The sequence below is a fragment of the Xenopus laevis genome, chromosome 1L, assembly GCF_017654675.1.
Source record: "Xenopus laevis strain J_2021 chromosome 1L, Xenopus_laevis_v10.1, whole genome shotgun sequence".
In the NCBI taxonomy this organism is placed as follows: Eukaryota; Metazoa; Chordata; class Amphibia; order Anura; family Pipidae; genus Xenopus; species Xenopus laevis.
The window spans coordinates 62,058,687-62,074,774 of NC_054371.1; the positions used below are offsets into that span (position 1 = coordinate 62,058,687).

The 16,088-nt window shown below is 40.5% G+C and overlaps 1 protein-coding gene across 1 annotated transcript in view; it reads right to left on the reverse strand.

The window, feature by feature from the left end:
• Positions 1-9,220: 9,220 nt before the first annotated feature.
• Positions 9,221-16,088, reverse strand: part of smad1.L (SMAD family member 1 L homeolog) — a gene marked incomplete at its 5' end in the record, with an annotated part of 42,200 nt that continues 35,332 nt past the window's right edge. Inside the window, 3 exon segments of the mRNA NM_001086504.1 lie at positions 9,221-10,619; positions 11,542-11,798; positions 15,445-15,666. Coding sequence (NP_001079973.1) covers positions 10,476-10,619; positions 11,542-11,798; positions 15,445-15,666 — 623 coding nt within the window. The 3' untranslated portion in view covers positions 9,221-10,475.

Consider the following 16,088-nt stretch of genomic DNA (forward strand, 5'->3'; position numbering starts at 1 on the left):
TGCCCATTGACTTATACACATTTGGACATTGCCAAGACAAAAAAAGTCACCATAAGAAAAGACGCCCATTGACTATAATGCATTTGGACCGAGAAACAAAGTTGAACGTATAAAAATTGTCACGTCAAAAAAAAAATTGTCGCCTGTAGATGTCAAAGTGTTTTGCAAATTTTTCACCAAATTGAAACGGGACCGCTTCGCTCATCACTAATTGTAAATTACTAGGAAGTAGCCATTGACATGTTTTGAAATTGATTCTGTTATTGGGAATAAAGCTAAAATAGTTTATAAAAGGTCAGATAATATTACGGTACATGTAATTTAGTTACTGTACCTGAGGACTAGCAGACAGGAAAGAATGTGACTTAAGAACAAGTTCACCTATTGTAGGATCTGTGTAGTGTGCAAAACAACTAGCTGCACAAAAAAGTAGGGAAAGAGTTTAGGGCAGTGATCCCCAACCAGTGGCTCATGAACAACATGTTGCTCTCCAACCCCTTGAATGTTGCTCCCAGTGGCCTCAAAGTAGGTGCTTATTTTTGAATTCCAGGCTTGAAGGCAAGTTTCAGTTGTACAAAAACCATGTGTACTGCCAAACAGAGGCTCTTGGTTTGCTATGGTGCACAATAAAGATCCTAGTAGCCATATGTTTATGTACAAAGCCCAATTGGAGAGGAGGAGAATTAAAAAGGAAGAAACTAAATATAGATAGATCAGTTGGGGACACTGGTTCTTCAGGGGTTAAACAATGATTTTATCCTGACATTTTTATGAGAGTTAATTTTTTTATATGTACATAATTTTATTAATTATTAATTAATCAAATTATTATAATAATACCAGGAACTGTGGTTTTAACAACTCATATGGTTGTGTAATATGTTTTATTTATTTCTGTATATATTTAAATTGGACAATCCATTATGCCTCTATGACCTCTAATCTAAAAATGCTAGGGGAGGGTGCTAAGGGTACACAGGAAGCCTATGGGGAAGTGTATTGTATACACGAAACTCGTTAGGCTGAGTCCAGGAATCCTAGGCAAGGGCCAGACAATACTTACAAATGTGGAGAATCCTCTGCCCTGCCACTGCCCTTGTTTTCTGAACTGTGGATGGATTTCTTGCCAAAATGCAAAATGTTGCCTCCATCCAAGCTGAAACTTGTGTTGCCACCTGTCCGGTTTTGACTTGGACAACCCCGTTTTTGGGAGGGCCCAGTTTTCCTAAAAAAGGGCTTTTTGTGCCCCTGGTAAAGGGCTGCTCATTGCTGTCTGACCCAGGGTCCTCACCTTGCCTTAGGGAAGAAAAACTACCCTGAGTATACTGTCTATGTCTAAAAGTATCTCTCGTATGTTTCATCAGCTGCAATTCATCCCACAGGTGGACAGTTGGATTAAGGGCTAAACGAAATTTTGTTAGATGATGTTGGATCGAAAAAACACACCCAACAAGTTGGCTGAAGTTGCGTGGGTAAAAAATATAATGGAACGAATACAAAAATCATGTGACGTAACATTTTCCATCTGACGCAACACGACTGCTACATGCTGCTTCTTCATCTGACATCTGAGATAAAATCTGATGATAACCCCATTAAAATACACTGAATGTCAGATGTAGACAGGGGCGCTCCGCCAATGAGGCGAGTTGGAAAACTCGCCTCAGGAGTCAGCGCTAGGCAGGTTTCCAGGGGCAGCAAAAAGCCGCTCCTGGTACCTTTAAGAACCAAATTTCAGATTTTTAAACCAGAAATCGCGCTCTCCGCGCTACTGTTGCTGCCTCCCCTCCTGGACAAGTAAGCGGGCGAGTTCCTGGTAGACCGCAACCAGAAGTTTAAACAACACTTCGTGGCCGTGACATCACCAGTCTCGCAAGATGAGACTTTGCACTTTGCATTGTTACGAGCCTGGTCTGCTCTCTCCCCACAGCTCCTCCCGGACTCTCCAGCAACTAAGATATTATTAATCCATATTGGAAGCAAAACCAGCCCTTTTGGGTTTATTTCATGTTTATATGATTTTCTATTAAACTTAAGGTATGAAGATCCAAATTACAAAAAGATCCCTTATCCGGAAAACCCCAAGTCCTGAGCATTCTGGATAACAGGTCACATACTTGTGTTCATTTGTTAAACATCCATATAGTGCTCTGCAAAATTATATTTTGTGGCAAAACTGTTTATATTCCTTGATAATACTTAAAAAGAGAACATATTTTTATCTGCACAGTATAGAGGGAAAATCAAACATGGGATTTAAATAAACAAGTGGCCTTTTTACAATTTACATATCTAAGAAATTATTTTGGATTCTTTTTAATCCTCGCTGCAATACCCTTTTTCATATTGATTTTAGCTTTTCCGATAGCTTTTTGCATGATATATTCACCTCCTTTTAAACCTGATAAAGGTTTCAGCTGTCCCAGCTAACTTGAAAGCCTTAAGCTGGCCATAGACGCAAAGATCTGATCGTACGAATCGAGGATTCGTACGATTTTCGAACCGTGTGTAGAGTCCCGACATTTTTCGTCCTGCGGAGATCGGTCGTTTGGTCGATCGGACAGGTTAGAAAATTTCTGTCGGCTGCCGATAATATCTCTGCGTGTATTACCGATCGTACAATTTTCAGTGGGAGACTGTCACTAGCTTGTTGGACATAGATATCGTACGATTGCTGTCAGGGGCAGAACATTGCTGATCTGTTCTTTAACTAATCTGACTGGTAAGACTTTGATCTGAATGGTTAGTGGCGGGTCGGGAGATGGGAAAGTCCGATCGTACGATGATTCGTACGATCGGATCTTTGCATCTATGGCCAGCTTTAAAAGCACATATTTACTTACCAACCTCAAGACCAACACTTCCAGTGTCGGACTGGCCCGGCGGGACACCGGGAAAATACCCGGTGGGCCCCGACCTTCAAGGGGCCCCGCCGGGCCAGACCCCCAATCGTAGTAGTTAAAAAAAAAAAACGTAGCCGGCGCGATGCACTGTCTGCGCATTCTCGTCGGCACGGGTGGGACAACGCCAAAGGGGAGCGCGGCGCTGGCGCCGCAGCAAGGGGAATCACAAAGGTTTTTATTTGTGACAATGTTCCTTGCTTACAATGGGAAAATACTTAATATATTTATTAAGAACCATTTTAAAGACATCCCATTCTTGCTCGTGTTTACTGAACATTTGTTAGGCTTCTTGGGCTACAGTCACTCTGTAGTCCTTTTAACAGATCAGCAGTCTTATGTAATAGGGGTGTTTGGCACATAGTGATACTTATTAACGCACATTTAACTAGGCTGTGTACAGTTGTATCTTACTCCTTTACTAAGTAGTCTTAGCCCAGATGCTCATTGCACAGTTGGACCAGCACCAGATTTTTGGAGAGGCAAGGCATCTGTTTTGTGACATATATTTCTGTATCATCTCCAACCCCCCCCGTCAAACAACACCACAACAATGAATTGTGTTGTGCTAGCGTTCATAAGGCAACATCTGTTCCTGAAGGCTCAGTGCATGATGCCTATTACCTTAGTCAGCAGTATCCCTGTGCTCCGGAAAACACTAGCCCACTGTTTGCCAACATCTGTAGCTTACATAGCTCTACCTCCTGCGTACAACATGGAAATATAAGAAAGGAAGCTGTGACTAACGATTGAGCTGTTTATTGCCAGCCCTGTGTTCTTAAATGTGTTTACCACAGTGACACACGCTCTATTGTTACATTTTGAGTAATATTTTTAAGAAATACACGTATGGAATCCGTTATCCTGAAAGCTCTGAATTATGTGATGGCCGTCTCCCATTGGCTCCGTTTTATAAAAATTATTTCCTTTTTCCTCTGTAATTAAAAATTAGTAGAGTGTACTTGATCCAAACTAAGATTTAAATAATCTTTATTGGAAACACAAGCAGTCTATTGGGTTTATTTAATGTTTACATGATTTTCTAGTAGACTAAAGGCATGAAGATTACAAACCCCAGGTCCTGAGCATTCTGGATAACAGGTCACATACCTGTATTTTACAGTTTTAGTTCCAGCTAACCATGTAGATCAGATAAGAAATATAAAGACAGATGGAAATGTAATTTAAAGAGAGATGCCTCTCACTTTTTTCTTGCAGCAGCTTCAGTACATACAGTACATACCGTTGGCTTTCATAAGGCCACTATAATTATTAGCCCATTATACAGGATAGCGATTCCCCTGAAGCAAATGGTTGTCAAGACTTTTTCAGTTCAAGACCAGCTTGGCGGTGAAAACTTTTCTCTGGGCCACAGCAAAGTTATAGTGATAGTAACATATCAACCCCAAATCTCTCCCAAGATGGACTTTAAAGTGTATCTAGTAAGGATGCACCGAATCTACTATTTTGGATTCAGTCAAACCCCTGAATCCTTCGAGAAAGATTCGGCCCAATACCGAACGGAATCCTAATTTACATATGCAAATTACGGATGGGAAGGGGAAAACATTTTTTACTTCCTTGTTTTGTGACAAAAAGTCACGCAATTTCCCTCCCGTCCCTAATTTTCGGTCGAATCCCAGATTCAATGCATCTCTAGTATCTCGGAGAGTCTCTTAAAATCTCCCCCTAACTGAAGCCCCATTTGCTACTGCCTCAAGGGAATCACTGCCCTGCAGTAAACTCACACCTGCATGGATAAAGCAGAATTTGGGGCAATGATTCTATTATAGTCTGGCCCAATACATTTAGAACGGTGTGACTGGCCCACTATATGGAAACACGAGTCCTGTATTGCACTAGAACTAATCAAACTAGAAAAAAAAGGCATCCATTATGAGGCAGCTTATAACTCAAAAACATTGCCAACTATTATTATTTCCACATTGTTATTTGTATTAGGTATTAAAAAAAAAAAAAAAAAAATCTAACCAGTGTTTATACTTAAAGTGGACCTGTCACCTAGAGACAAAAAACTGTATAATAGAAATCCTTTTCGAGTACTTTTTAAAGCATTTATAGCTGTTGTACGCTCATTTAAAAATCTCAGCTGTCAATCAAATATTGTCTGCCCCTCCTCTATACCTTAGGCATAGAGGCGGGGCAGACAATTACTTTCACTTTCCATTCAGCACTTCCTAGATCACTGCTCTCCTCACATTCCCCCTCTCTCTTAACCATTTAATTGTGTAGCCAGGGCATGGGGATGGACATCAGGTCTCCCATTCTGGTTCACAAACAAGATTCTGAGATGATACAAGGCTTGTCTTAATAACAGTGTCCACAAAATGGCTCCTGCCTGCTTGCTGTAATATGAATTCCCAGACTGATGGAAACAAGATTCAGATAATTTATAGTGTAATTAAACTTCATTTTGGTTGACTAATGTGATAAAATAGGATTTAGAATACTTTTTTTGGGTGACGGGTCCCCTTAAACAGAAAGAATAAATTCCAGTTGGTACCTATGTTGCCAGTCCTGTGGAATGAGGAGGATGAAGCGTGTCAGTCTGGAGGGAAGAACACGGCAAAGCTTTTTGGGCATGGAACAAACCAAATATCCACTCTTCCATTCTAGGAGGGGTTCAAACATAAAAGGCAACCTACACACACCTAAAGGAAACAGAGCCACTGAATCTGCTCAGGGTCAATGAAGAGGGATGTTCCCAGTGGTCCTATAAATCCTGCATCTTTGGCTTTGAAGTTAAGGGTGTATCAACCAAGTGTGTGTTCCAGCTGGATAATTGTGTCCAGTGCTGGTTCAAGGTTAAAGCATTGTTTACAGGAACAGCCAAGTCATTCCCACCCAAATATGCATTCCTACATTAACCCTGGCATTTTGTGTGTTTCATTTAAAACTGTGCTGGTGAAATGGCATTGTCAGCACCCTGCCTGCTGCTCGTGGGTGAGCATACCATTATAAATATTCAATGTCCATATAAAAATGCATCAGTTTTTTTATAACAGACATTTTTACTACAAGGTTGCCTCCACAGCCCATGTGGCAGGACCTATGTTTTGCATGCCAGCAATTCCCTAGTAAGTCTAAGTGGCTAGGAGACCCTACATATAGTCACAATCTGTGTCTGTAGCAAAACATTTTACCAACCAGAAGTGCAGAATCAATGCTTACCTATAAGCTACTTGTCTGAATGAATAATTTCTTCTTTAAAGAGCTCCACACTGCTGCTACGATTTACTTTATACTTATTCATGCACAGGATTATACCATCATATTATAATAAATCGGAATTATTCTAACAGATCCTAAATGCACCACTGCAGCAGTTACACCTGCTTCTTATAGGTGTTCATAAGCCGGATGCAAGGGGGCAATAGTGTTTTACCCAAGGAGAAATATGCTATTTTGCAGCAAAAAAAAAATTACAGCTCTACAGGAAATGGGAAGATGTAATATTCTCCCTTACTAGACATGTAATAATACAGTGATGATACTGGTTCCTTTGGTGATACTCCGTAGTCTTTAATGTTTACAATGGATAGGCAGAATAAAGCAGTTTATTGATTTGATCAAGTTTCTTTTTTACTGGAACCAGGAAAGTTAGTTTTACCCCATCCCTTCTATATAAATAAGGCTTTTGTAAATAAAAGCACAAACCGGTGCAAAAGATAAGGACATATATGGTGCAATATGGTGGAATGTGTGATTTCATTCATGTCTGCTATAATTTGCTTTTATGAATACCAGATGCCTACAGCCTGTTTATTGGCCATGCCTCATATCCCTTCTGGTGTCTTGTACAAAAGGATCCTTGCAGAAGTTAAGGGGCCCCATAGACAGCCTGTATTGATATAATACCTGATTAGGAAAGGCTAATGGTAGCTTTAAATGTACAGTTCATGTGACCAGATACAAGCTTTTTTTTTTATTGATAATTCTTGTAATGTGCGTTTACAACAATCAATTGAAACAGATGTCCTCGTTCCTTAGGAATCTGCTGCTCAGTGGATCATTCTGGCTTGAGATTTTTAGTTGCAAATGTTATCAAGTCATTAGAGTATAACTGAGCCAGCTGATGGCTTGCTACCCACATATACCTTAACATGCAAGCGTGTACAATCTTTCCAACTATCTCATCTCAGATTTTGCTCCATTAAATGCATTGTTCTCTTTAAAGAATTCTTCCTCTTATGCTAGGGCCACACCATACAAAACTCAGGCTGCAGAGACCAAGAATACGCTGCTCTGCTTGCACACGGAATCCTTACCCCCGCTCGGGTGCAGCCAGATGTAGTGGATTTCATGTTCCGAAACACGTAATTTTGCGCCAAAATCTGCTGCGTCTGCCTACACCGAGCAGAGGTAATGATTCCAGGGACAGGCACCACAGCAGAAGAGGAGCAGCAGATTCTCTGCATGTTTTTCTCCATAGGCCAAGATCAGTGTAGCGTGGCCCTAGCCTTAAGGTGCCCATACACAGGAAGATAAAAGTGGCCAACAGACCAAGTTGGCAGCATACTAACTAGTGTATGGGACCCTCTAACAGGCTTCCAGACCGAAGAGCACATTGGTTTGTTCAGGCCTGGATTTGTAGCAAGGCCACAAAGGCCCGGGCCTAAGGCGGCATGCCGCACAGCCACATTAAAGTCAGTTGTGCATGCGCAACTTGCATATTCAAGATATACGTATACGCGCACGCTGCCACTCAAAGGGAGGGGGAAGAGAAAGTGGATGAGGAGGGGAGAGAGATGCTAAGGGGGATGGGGAGGGAGACGCGAAGAGGGAAGCAGAAGGGGAGAGACGCGGAGGGCGAAGCAAAAGGGGAGGGAAGGGGACGCGGACAGAGAGGGGGAGATTAGCAGAGACGGCCATGGGGAGCTGCGTTTGTAAGTGGTTTGTACATTCCCAATAAAAGATTTTGCAGTTAAGAATACTGCTGTGGATTTGTCCTGCATTCGAATTTCTACTGATGGAGCTGCGTTTGTAAATCCGGCCTGGGTTTGTTGATGTGGTCCTCACACGCACCGCCTACATTTCCAGCGTTGTTGGGCACTAGGGCCCACGGTCAGAAGAGCCCAATATTGCCCAACTCAAGGTGGGCATATCTGGGAGAGGCCCACTCATTTGGTAACCTTGCCATACGAGTGGATCTTTGCATGTATGACCACCTCTACATTTGTTCTGCCTCCACATGTATGACCAGCACCTTACTGCAAGCTAAGCCAGTACTACCTTCAGTTTCTCTTGCAAAAAAGAAAATAAATCAATAAATACGCTTTAAGCTTTTAATATTTCCATTAGGCAAACCCACAGAGTAAATGAAAAAAAAAAATTTAAATATTGAAAGAATACTGGCCTTTTGTGTGTTGTACAGCTTTGATTTACAGGAGCACAATTGCATTTATGTACAGTACAAGTCTGCCCAGGTACCAAGTAACTATATCTTATCTGTGGGTTGGTAGATTCAATTTGCAATTGGTTTTCATTTTTATTATATGTAGTTTTTATGTCATTTAGCTTTTCAATCAATTCAATTTGCACGGATCCAAATAATCCTAGCAACCATACTTTAATTTAAAGGAGAGACTTGAATATGAATTGGAGAGTGCCTGACTAGAAAGAGGAGTAATAAAAAGTAGCAGTAACAATATATTTGTAGCCTTATAGAGCATTTGTTGCTTAAATGAGTTGTCAAAAACGATAAAATAAAGTTATTAAAGAAGACAAATTGAAAAGTTGCTTAGAATTGACCATTCTATAACCTATCAAAAGTTAACTTGAAGGTAAACCACCCCTGTAAAGTCACCTTTAAATTAACTTTTAGTATGATGTATACATGGATATGTTGAAAATTTGCAATTGGACTTTTTTTTTATCTTTTGTTGTTTAGCAGCTCTAGTTTCTAGGGACTTATGAACCATAGCAACTAGGAAGTGGTTTGAACAATAGACTGGAAGATGAATAGGGGAGGGCTTACATAGACAGATAATAAAAGGTAGAAATTACAATAAATTTGTATTCTCGCAGGGCAATCGTTTTTGGCTGCTGGGGTCAGTAAACTCCAATTTGAAAGCTGGAAAGAAACAGGCAAATATTTCAAGAGATGAGTGATCTGTGAACCAAATAAATCTGCTATTAACACACAAGCTCATGTAGGTAAGCAATAACGACAGTTTATTGAAACTTCTAGTGGAGAGGATCCACTAGATATGGAATAAAAGTACTTTCCAAGAAGTACTGCAGCTTAACTGTGAATATAAAAGACTAAAAGAAAAAAAAAAAAAAAATCGTACAAAAAGTAACAATATTAAAAAAAGGTTGCGTTTAATGAACCTGGCATTTTGAAGACTAATTAAATAAAATTGGAAAGCTTCAGCAGAGGTTTTGTTCAGGCTCATCAGAGCTGGAGAAGAAGGAGGACGACTGGAAGCCTTTAGCCGTTACAATTAAACTGCAGTATTTTTACAAAGCAGGGGGTCGACACTCAACACTGCAAGCCCCTCCAGCACATCAGGGGTTAACAAGGAAGCATTTATTATATACTATAAGATATGAAAAATACGCAGGAAGCCAAGGCAGTAAAAAGTCTTTGCCCTTTTGCTTTATTCATACAGCATACCTACTGCAAGGAACGGACTGAATGAACGTTATTTAAAAAGGAAAGAGAAAATAGTCTGTGTGTTGGGGGGGAAGGAAAATGAAGGAAATGCACAGCTAACCACACAAATATCCCATTAACCTGTGCTTACATATAACAGCCACTGCCAAGGTCTCATGTTCCAAAAATCTATTTCAGACCAAACGGGGGCCCTCCAGCAGTTGAACTATAACCGGACTCCCCTGGCAGCCAGAGGGTGAAGGGACACGAGTTGGATGCCCTTGAGCAGGGAACATTCCATTCAGAGAGGAAGGAAAAACAAGAACAAAAAAAACACACCATATAAACATGGAGCAATCCCTAATAACCTGAGGGCTGGAAGGCCAATACACGTTAAGAAAGGACAAGTTAGTCTCCCATGTACAACCAACTAACTCACTTGTTTTCATGAAGCTGAATCATCCAGAAAAGAGATGTATTCACAAAGGACATCTGTCTAATTTCCAGCTTTCCCCACTCTGCGTAAAAAAACTTGCTGTTTATTATGAAGCCTTAGTTTCACCTCTGAGTCTCTCACTACATCTCACCATATGTCTAATATGCACAGCTTGCAGGAAAGTTTGCTCTACTCACTATTTTACACAGCATTGCCTTATATCACAATGCTAAACTGGATTAGAAAATTCAAAAGTTAATATCTGCTGCTGCTTACGGAGCCATATTTAATTAGGCAACGGCAGAGCAGCAGGGCATTGATCTATAGATCTCCTCTTTTTTGTTAAGAGTTGGTCACAAACATCAAGTAGTTGAGGTGCCGACAGCCCCCCAAGACTAAAAAAAAAAATAAAAAAAAACCCCCACGAAAACTACCAATGTCCCATTTGCCATTAAGTCTGACTCCTACATCCTTCAAGTACATGCATGGCTCCAATGAATCCAGAGGCAGGAACGTTCCATTAAGAGACAGAGGAGATGGGATTATGGGGTGAGCCCATCTGAGTAAGTACTTTATCCAGCCATTGAAGTGGCCCATGAAGGTGAATCTCAATCCAGCAGGGGGTGCTTGTCACATCCTGCCGATGATATTCCGCACCCCAGCCCTAAAAAAAAAAAAAAGCTAAAATGTTAAAAGATGCTCACATACCAGGGAAAGTCCATTTAAAGGGGAACTGACATGAACATTTACTATAAGATTCAGCTCATGGAAATAAGGAACTTTTAAAAATGATCAGCGAAAGCATCTGTACATTTCTAAAATAAAGTTACTTTGCAACAAACCACCTCTAAGCAATCAGACTCTCTCTCTACATGTTGCTTTGTGTCTTTGAGTTGTATTTAAAGAAATTGTTCAGTATAAAAATAAAATCTGGGTAAATAGAGCGACATTTTTTATTTTGCACAGTCTAATATAGTACATATAGTAAAGGCTGGAGCGACTGATGTGTAACATAATAGCCAGAACACTACTTCCTGTGTAGTGTTCTGTTGCTTTTGAATCTGAGCTGAATGCGGAGGATCAATTGCAAACTTACTGAACAGTTATGCCCCATGTGACCCCCCCCCCCCTTAAAGTCACTGACTAACTCAGAGTAAGAGCTGAAAAGCAGGAAGTAGTGTTCTGGCTATTATGTTAGACATCTGGTCACTCATTTATTATTTATTCATTAGATTTTTGGCTAACTATATTAGAAACATTTTTTTATTTTGCACAGCCTATTTACCCAGTTTTTATTTTTATACTGAACTGTTCCTTTAAGCTATCAGAATCTGACCACGACTCCTGATTGTAGAGTCATGTCAAATACACTGGTGTGCGCTCCCTTTGCCTAAACTATGTATTAGAGCCATTTTTCAAAATAACCACCTGTGATACGAAGCTACATGAGAGAGACATTGCTGGGGTGGGGGTAGAAGATTAACACAATTCTTTCAGAACTAGCACTGATTTTGTAGAAAGGCAATAGAGTTGAATGCAATATTACTTTGCCATTAGATTATAAGTGAACCTTAATTGACTCTCACCTTGACAAAACTCATTCGAATAGTGCACATCTTTGTCAGTTCATAGACCGTTTCAAAGCCATGGTTTACAGACTGGGCCAAAAGCTGAGCAAATTCCTGGTTGTTAAAGATCTTCAGACTGCACCCGCTGGGGATTTTACACACAGTTGTAGGATGAAAACCATGGTGGAAGTTACAATTCCGACTCTGAACAAAAATGCTGCTGTCGCTTAAGCATTCAGCATAGACCTCACCCCCGACGTAGTATAAATGCACACCTACAACCAGAAAAAGAAAAGGAGAAAAATGAACAAGTCGTATTGTCTGCATTGCTTAATTTAAAATGAACCAGCAGTCACATGCATTAGGGTTGCCATGGGATTAGCACTTTATGACAGTGTTAATGTGATTGCCAAGTTATCAAGACTATTTACATTAGAGCAAAACTACTTTAACCAGCATGGACTGGAGTTGTCTTAAAGGAGAAGGAAAGCTTCAAGACCGTTTATTGCCAACAGATTAGCCACAATAATGCAAGCTAGAATGCTATATTTATTCTGCAGAATGCTTTACCATACCTGAGTAAACAGCTCTAGACATTGTCTCTGTTTGTTTAGGATAGAAGCTGCCATATACATTAAGCTTGGTGTGACATCACTTCCTGCCGGAGTCTCCCCCTGCTCACTTACAGCTCTGAGCTCAGATTACAGCAGGGATGGGAGGGGGAGAGGAGCAAACTGAGCATGCTCATGCCCTGAAGGTTTATGCTGAGAACAGGAAGTCTGATACAGAAGCCCATGTGTACACAATTGAAGGAAAAAATGCTGTGTTTCTTTTGACAGAGGATTCAGAGCAGCATTACTTTGAGGTGTATTTATATAGACCTTTCTGATAAAGCTTACTTAATTTTAGCCTTTCCTTCTCCTTTAATAAATACTGGAGCAGGAATCGAAGGCTCAATAAAAAATCTACCTAAAGATTTGGCATGTTGTTCAAAGTACCTACTCAACAGAAAAAAAAAAAAAAAAAGTCGCCCAGTTTGGTGGAAAACCTGCCAAACTGGTAACCCTGTTGGATACACTTCCCAAATGCATCCAGAAACTTGATGCTCTTGAAACCAACAAAATACAGACAACTCCCTGTATAGGGCTCCCAGAATACATCATAAAACAGCCCATGTTCATACTCAAATAAATGGTATAAGGCAGGCCCGGACTGTGCGTTCTGGCAAATGCCAGAGGGGCTGCTGTAAGATTCCATAGACAATCACTATTTAGTGGGCTGGTGAGGGGCTGTTTAGGCCTCTGTATGGCCTGTTGGGGCCTCTGGGTACCTGAAATGCCAGGGCCTATTTTGATTCTCAGTCCAGACCTGGTATAAGGCTGATGGAGCCCCACCAAATCATTAGTGAATCAACAGTAGCCATGAATGCATCACAATAATCACGCAAGGAATCACGACGGAAGATGCAAAACTACTCCGGTGTCTTTGTAGCCAACTGTTATACACAGGGAGAAAGGTGAAATAGATAAGAGGTCATTGTTGAGACGGGAGGCCTTTTGGATTTGGCAGCTAAAAACACTCACACCAAAGGGCCTTAACGAGAATTTTAGTTATACGTGTTTCTTATGAGAGAAAAACTGTTTTTAACCTTCTTGCATGTTTTTATTCATTTCTTACAGATAAGAACTGCTGAATGATCACATATAATATTAAGGGTTATTAGAAAATCCCAAGGGCAGTAAGGTATTATAATACCACACATGGATTTTTGCAATATGGTGTTTAATGTATGTGGTTTTTTAGAAAAAGTTGTTTAAAATAATGTTTTGATACCATATTTTATAATAATTATTGCACATGGGCACTTTAAGAAAAAGATCATTTTGTGGACTGTCGTACCAAATTGATTGCTTTATTGTATGTAACCTATAGGTCGAATTTCCTGTATCCCACATAAGGGTTAATTTATATGGCTAATTGCATGATGGGAAAAGAAGGCGTGGGAAGTTGGGTTTAAATGGGTGACTGCACAAATAATTGTATCCTGATGAAGGGTGGGCGTTTCCCCCCCCCGAAACGTTGATGTTTGGTGGCTGAATAAAAGGGGATAATCCCCGACTGCACTAATCGGTGTGTGTGTGCGGATCCGTTTCTTTTACACATTTGTAGCCAACTGTGCATCTAGAAGTGCTGCACAAAAGCTGGTGAATAAAAACGGGCACATAGAAAAGCAAGGCAGGGAGCTGAAGGTGGAGCCTATTATTGTGAGTGTAGATCAGGAGAGAGGTCTGGTTTGAAACAAACAGAACACATGACTGCACACAGAAGAGGCAGGGGGAGTGGCCAATGCCTTCAGGTATAATGGAGTGTGCTCACTAAACACAAGCAGGTCACATGACTTTACAAGGATGAACGTTTTTTTTTAAGATGTCTGGGTTAACTTGAAAATTTCTTGGCAATGGCAAGCACCTTTTTGTTCATTCACAATGGGGGTGATGTGTTTTACACAGGCATTAAGCTCCATTCTTTATAGTGAGCAATAGCACCTTTACCTGGCCCTATGGTCAATTTTTCTAGATATGTTTGTCCATTACAATTGTATTTCTGTGCAGCTTGCTGTGAAGTCAATGGGGTTGTTGCAGGGCTATTTGAAGAATGGTGGGAATGTAACAAACGGACAGTTTGTGGTAAAAGTGAATCTGTCACTTTCATTTGCAGATACATATAAATTGCTTTCATGCACCAACACGGCCTCATTTACCAACACTGGGCACATTTAGCCTGGGCAGCAACCCAGAGCAATCAGTGTTTTGTTATTCAGCCTGCTCTAGGTAGAAAAGATCTGGTTAGTTGCCTTGGTGTCATGCGCAGGTGCAAATCTGCCCACTGTTTACATACAAGTCTCACTATGCAGCTCATTATTGATATGCAGGCAAGAATCAGTATCATTATTAACTCAGCAAATGCATTCTCAGAAGAACATTTTTAAATTCTACTGCTTTGCCAGTCAAAGATGTAGCACTGATCTAAAGTCACTTGATACCATGGACTGTGGCCACAAAAGTAGCAGACGAGTATAATTATAGGTATTCTATTAACAGACCCTGGGTGCTTGTGGATTAGCATCAATTCCCTGTATTAACATTTATGAGTTTAGCTTTTCTATATAGTAAGGTGCAGTGCTACACAAATAATGCAAAGCAAGACCCGGGGGACAGAGAAAAGCAAATAATATGGGGGTAGCTGCCTGCTTGGCCCTGCAAACAATTCAGCAATAGATACATTTCACTGGGGCCGATTATAAACTCTCTCTAACTGGATTGATTTTTTGACCGATGTTGGATGAAAATCGTCAGATGCACGATTGTTCAGTGCCCATTAACTATCACTCCAACTTGCAGTACAGCGGTAAAGAGTGACTGAAGTTTATCAGAGCACAAGTCACATGACTGGGGGCAGCTGGGAAATTGACTATATCTAGCCACATGTCAGATTTCAAAATTGAATATAACAAAATCTGTTTGCTCTTGGAAAATGGATTTCAGTGCAGAATTCTGCTGGAGTAGCACTATTAAATGATGCATTTTGAAAAAAAAAATACATGTTTTCCCATGACAGCATCCCTTTAATCAATCATTGCCCTCTTTATTTTTTGTGAAATAAAATCAAAGAAATTCTGGGGAGGCAGCCCAAAAGGAGATGCTGGCCCAAAGCAATGTGTTTTCCGGCAAGCAAACAAGACGTATCTGTTATAAGTATAGACACATCCACGGTATAAAAAAAAGATAGACATCTACATGAAAAGTGCAAAACTCGGATATATGATTTCCAATAAAGACTAGTGACAAACAATGGTTTCTAGGAAGAGAGATTAAAAAAATTAAACATAAAAGCAATGGTCGACAACCAAAACAAAATTACCTTTCCCAATATGCCGCCTGGTGTTCTCAATGGTCGAGTTCCGGTTGACATTGGACAGAAGCCCAAGGCAAAATCTGTTCCTGTTGTTTGAAGGATCAGTGAAGCCGTCCACCAATACACTTGTGGAGGAGGCATGGAAAGCTTCTCCTACACGGTTGTTCAGCTCATAATAGACAATGGAGCACCAGTGTTTTGGCTCTTCATAGGCAACAGCTTGTACATCTGCAAGAGAAATACTGTAGAATGACATATCACAATTTATCACCTTTTCACATCCTAGCAGAGCTTGTGCAGAATTACGGAGCAGCACATTCATTCACAATTGTTAAACTAGTGTTTTAGTAAATGGATTTAAAGGAGAAGGAAAGCTACGGAGGCATTTTATTGCCAATAGATTAGCTGCAATAGTGCAAGCTAGAATGCTATATTTATTCTGTAGAATGTTTTACCATACCTGAGTAAAAAGCTCTAGAAGCTCTCTGTTTGTTTAGGATAGCAGCTGCAGTATTAGCTGAGTGTGACATCACTTCCTGCCGGAGTCTCTCCCTGCTCACTTATAGCTCTGGGCTCAGATTACAGCAGAGAAGGGGGGGGGGGAGAGGAGCAAACTGAGGATGCTCACGCCCGGTGAAAGGAGATGTAAG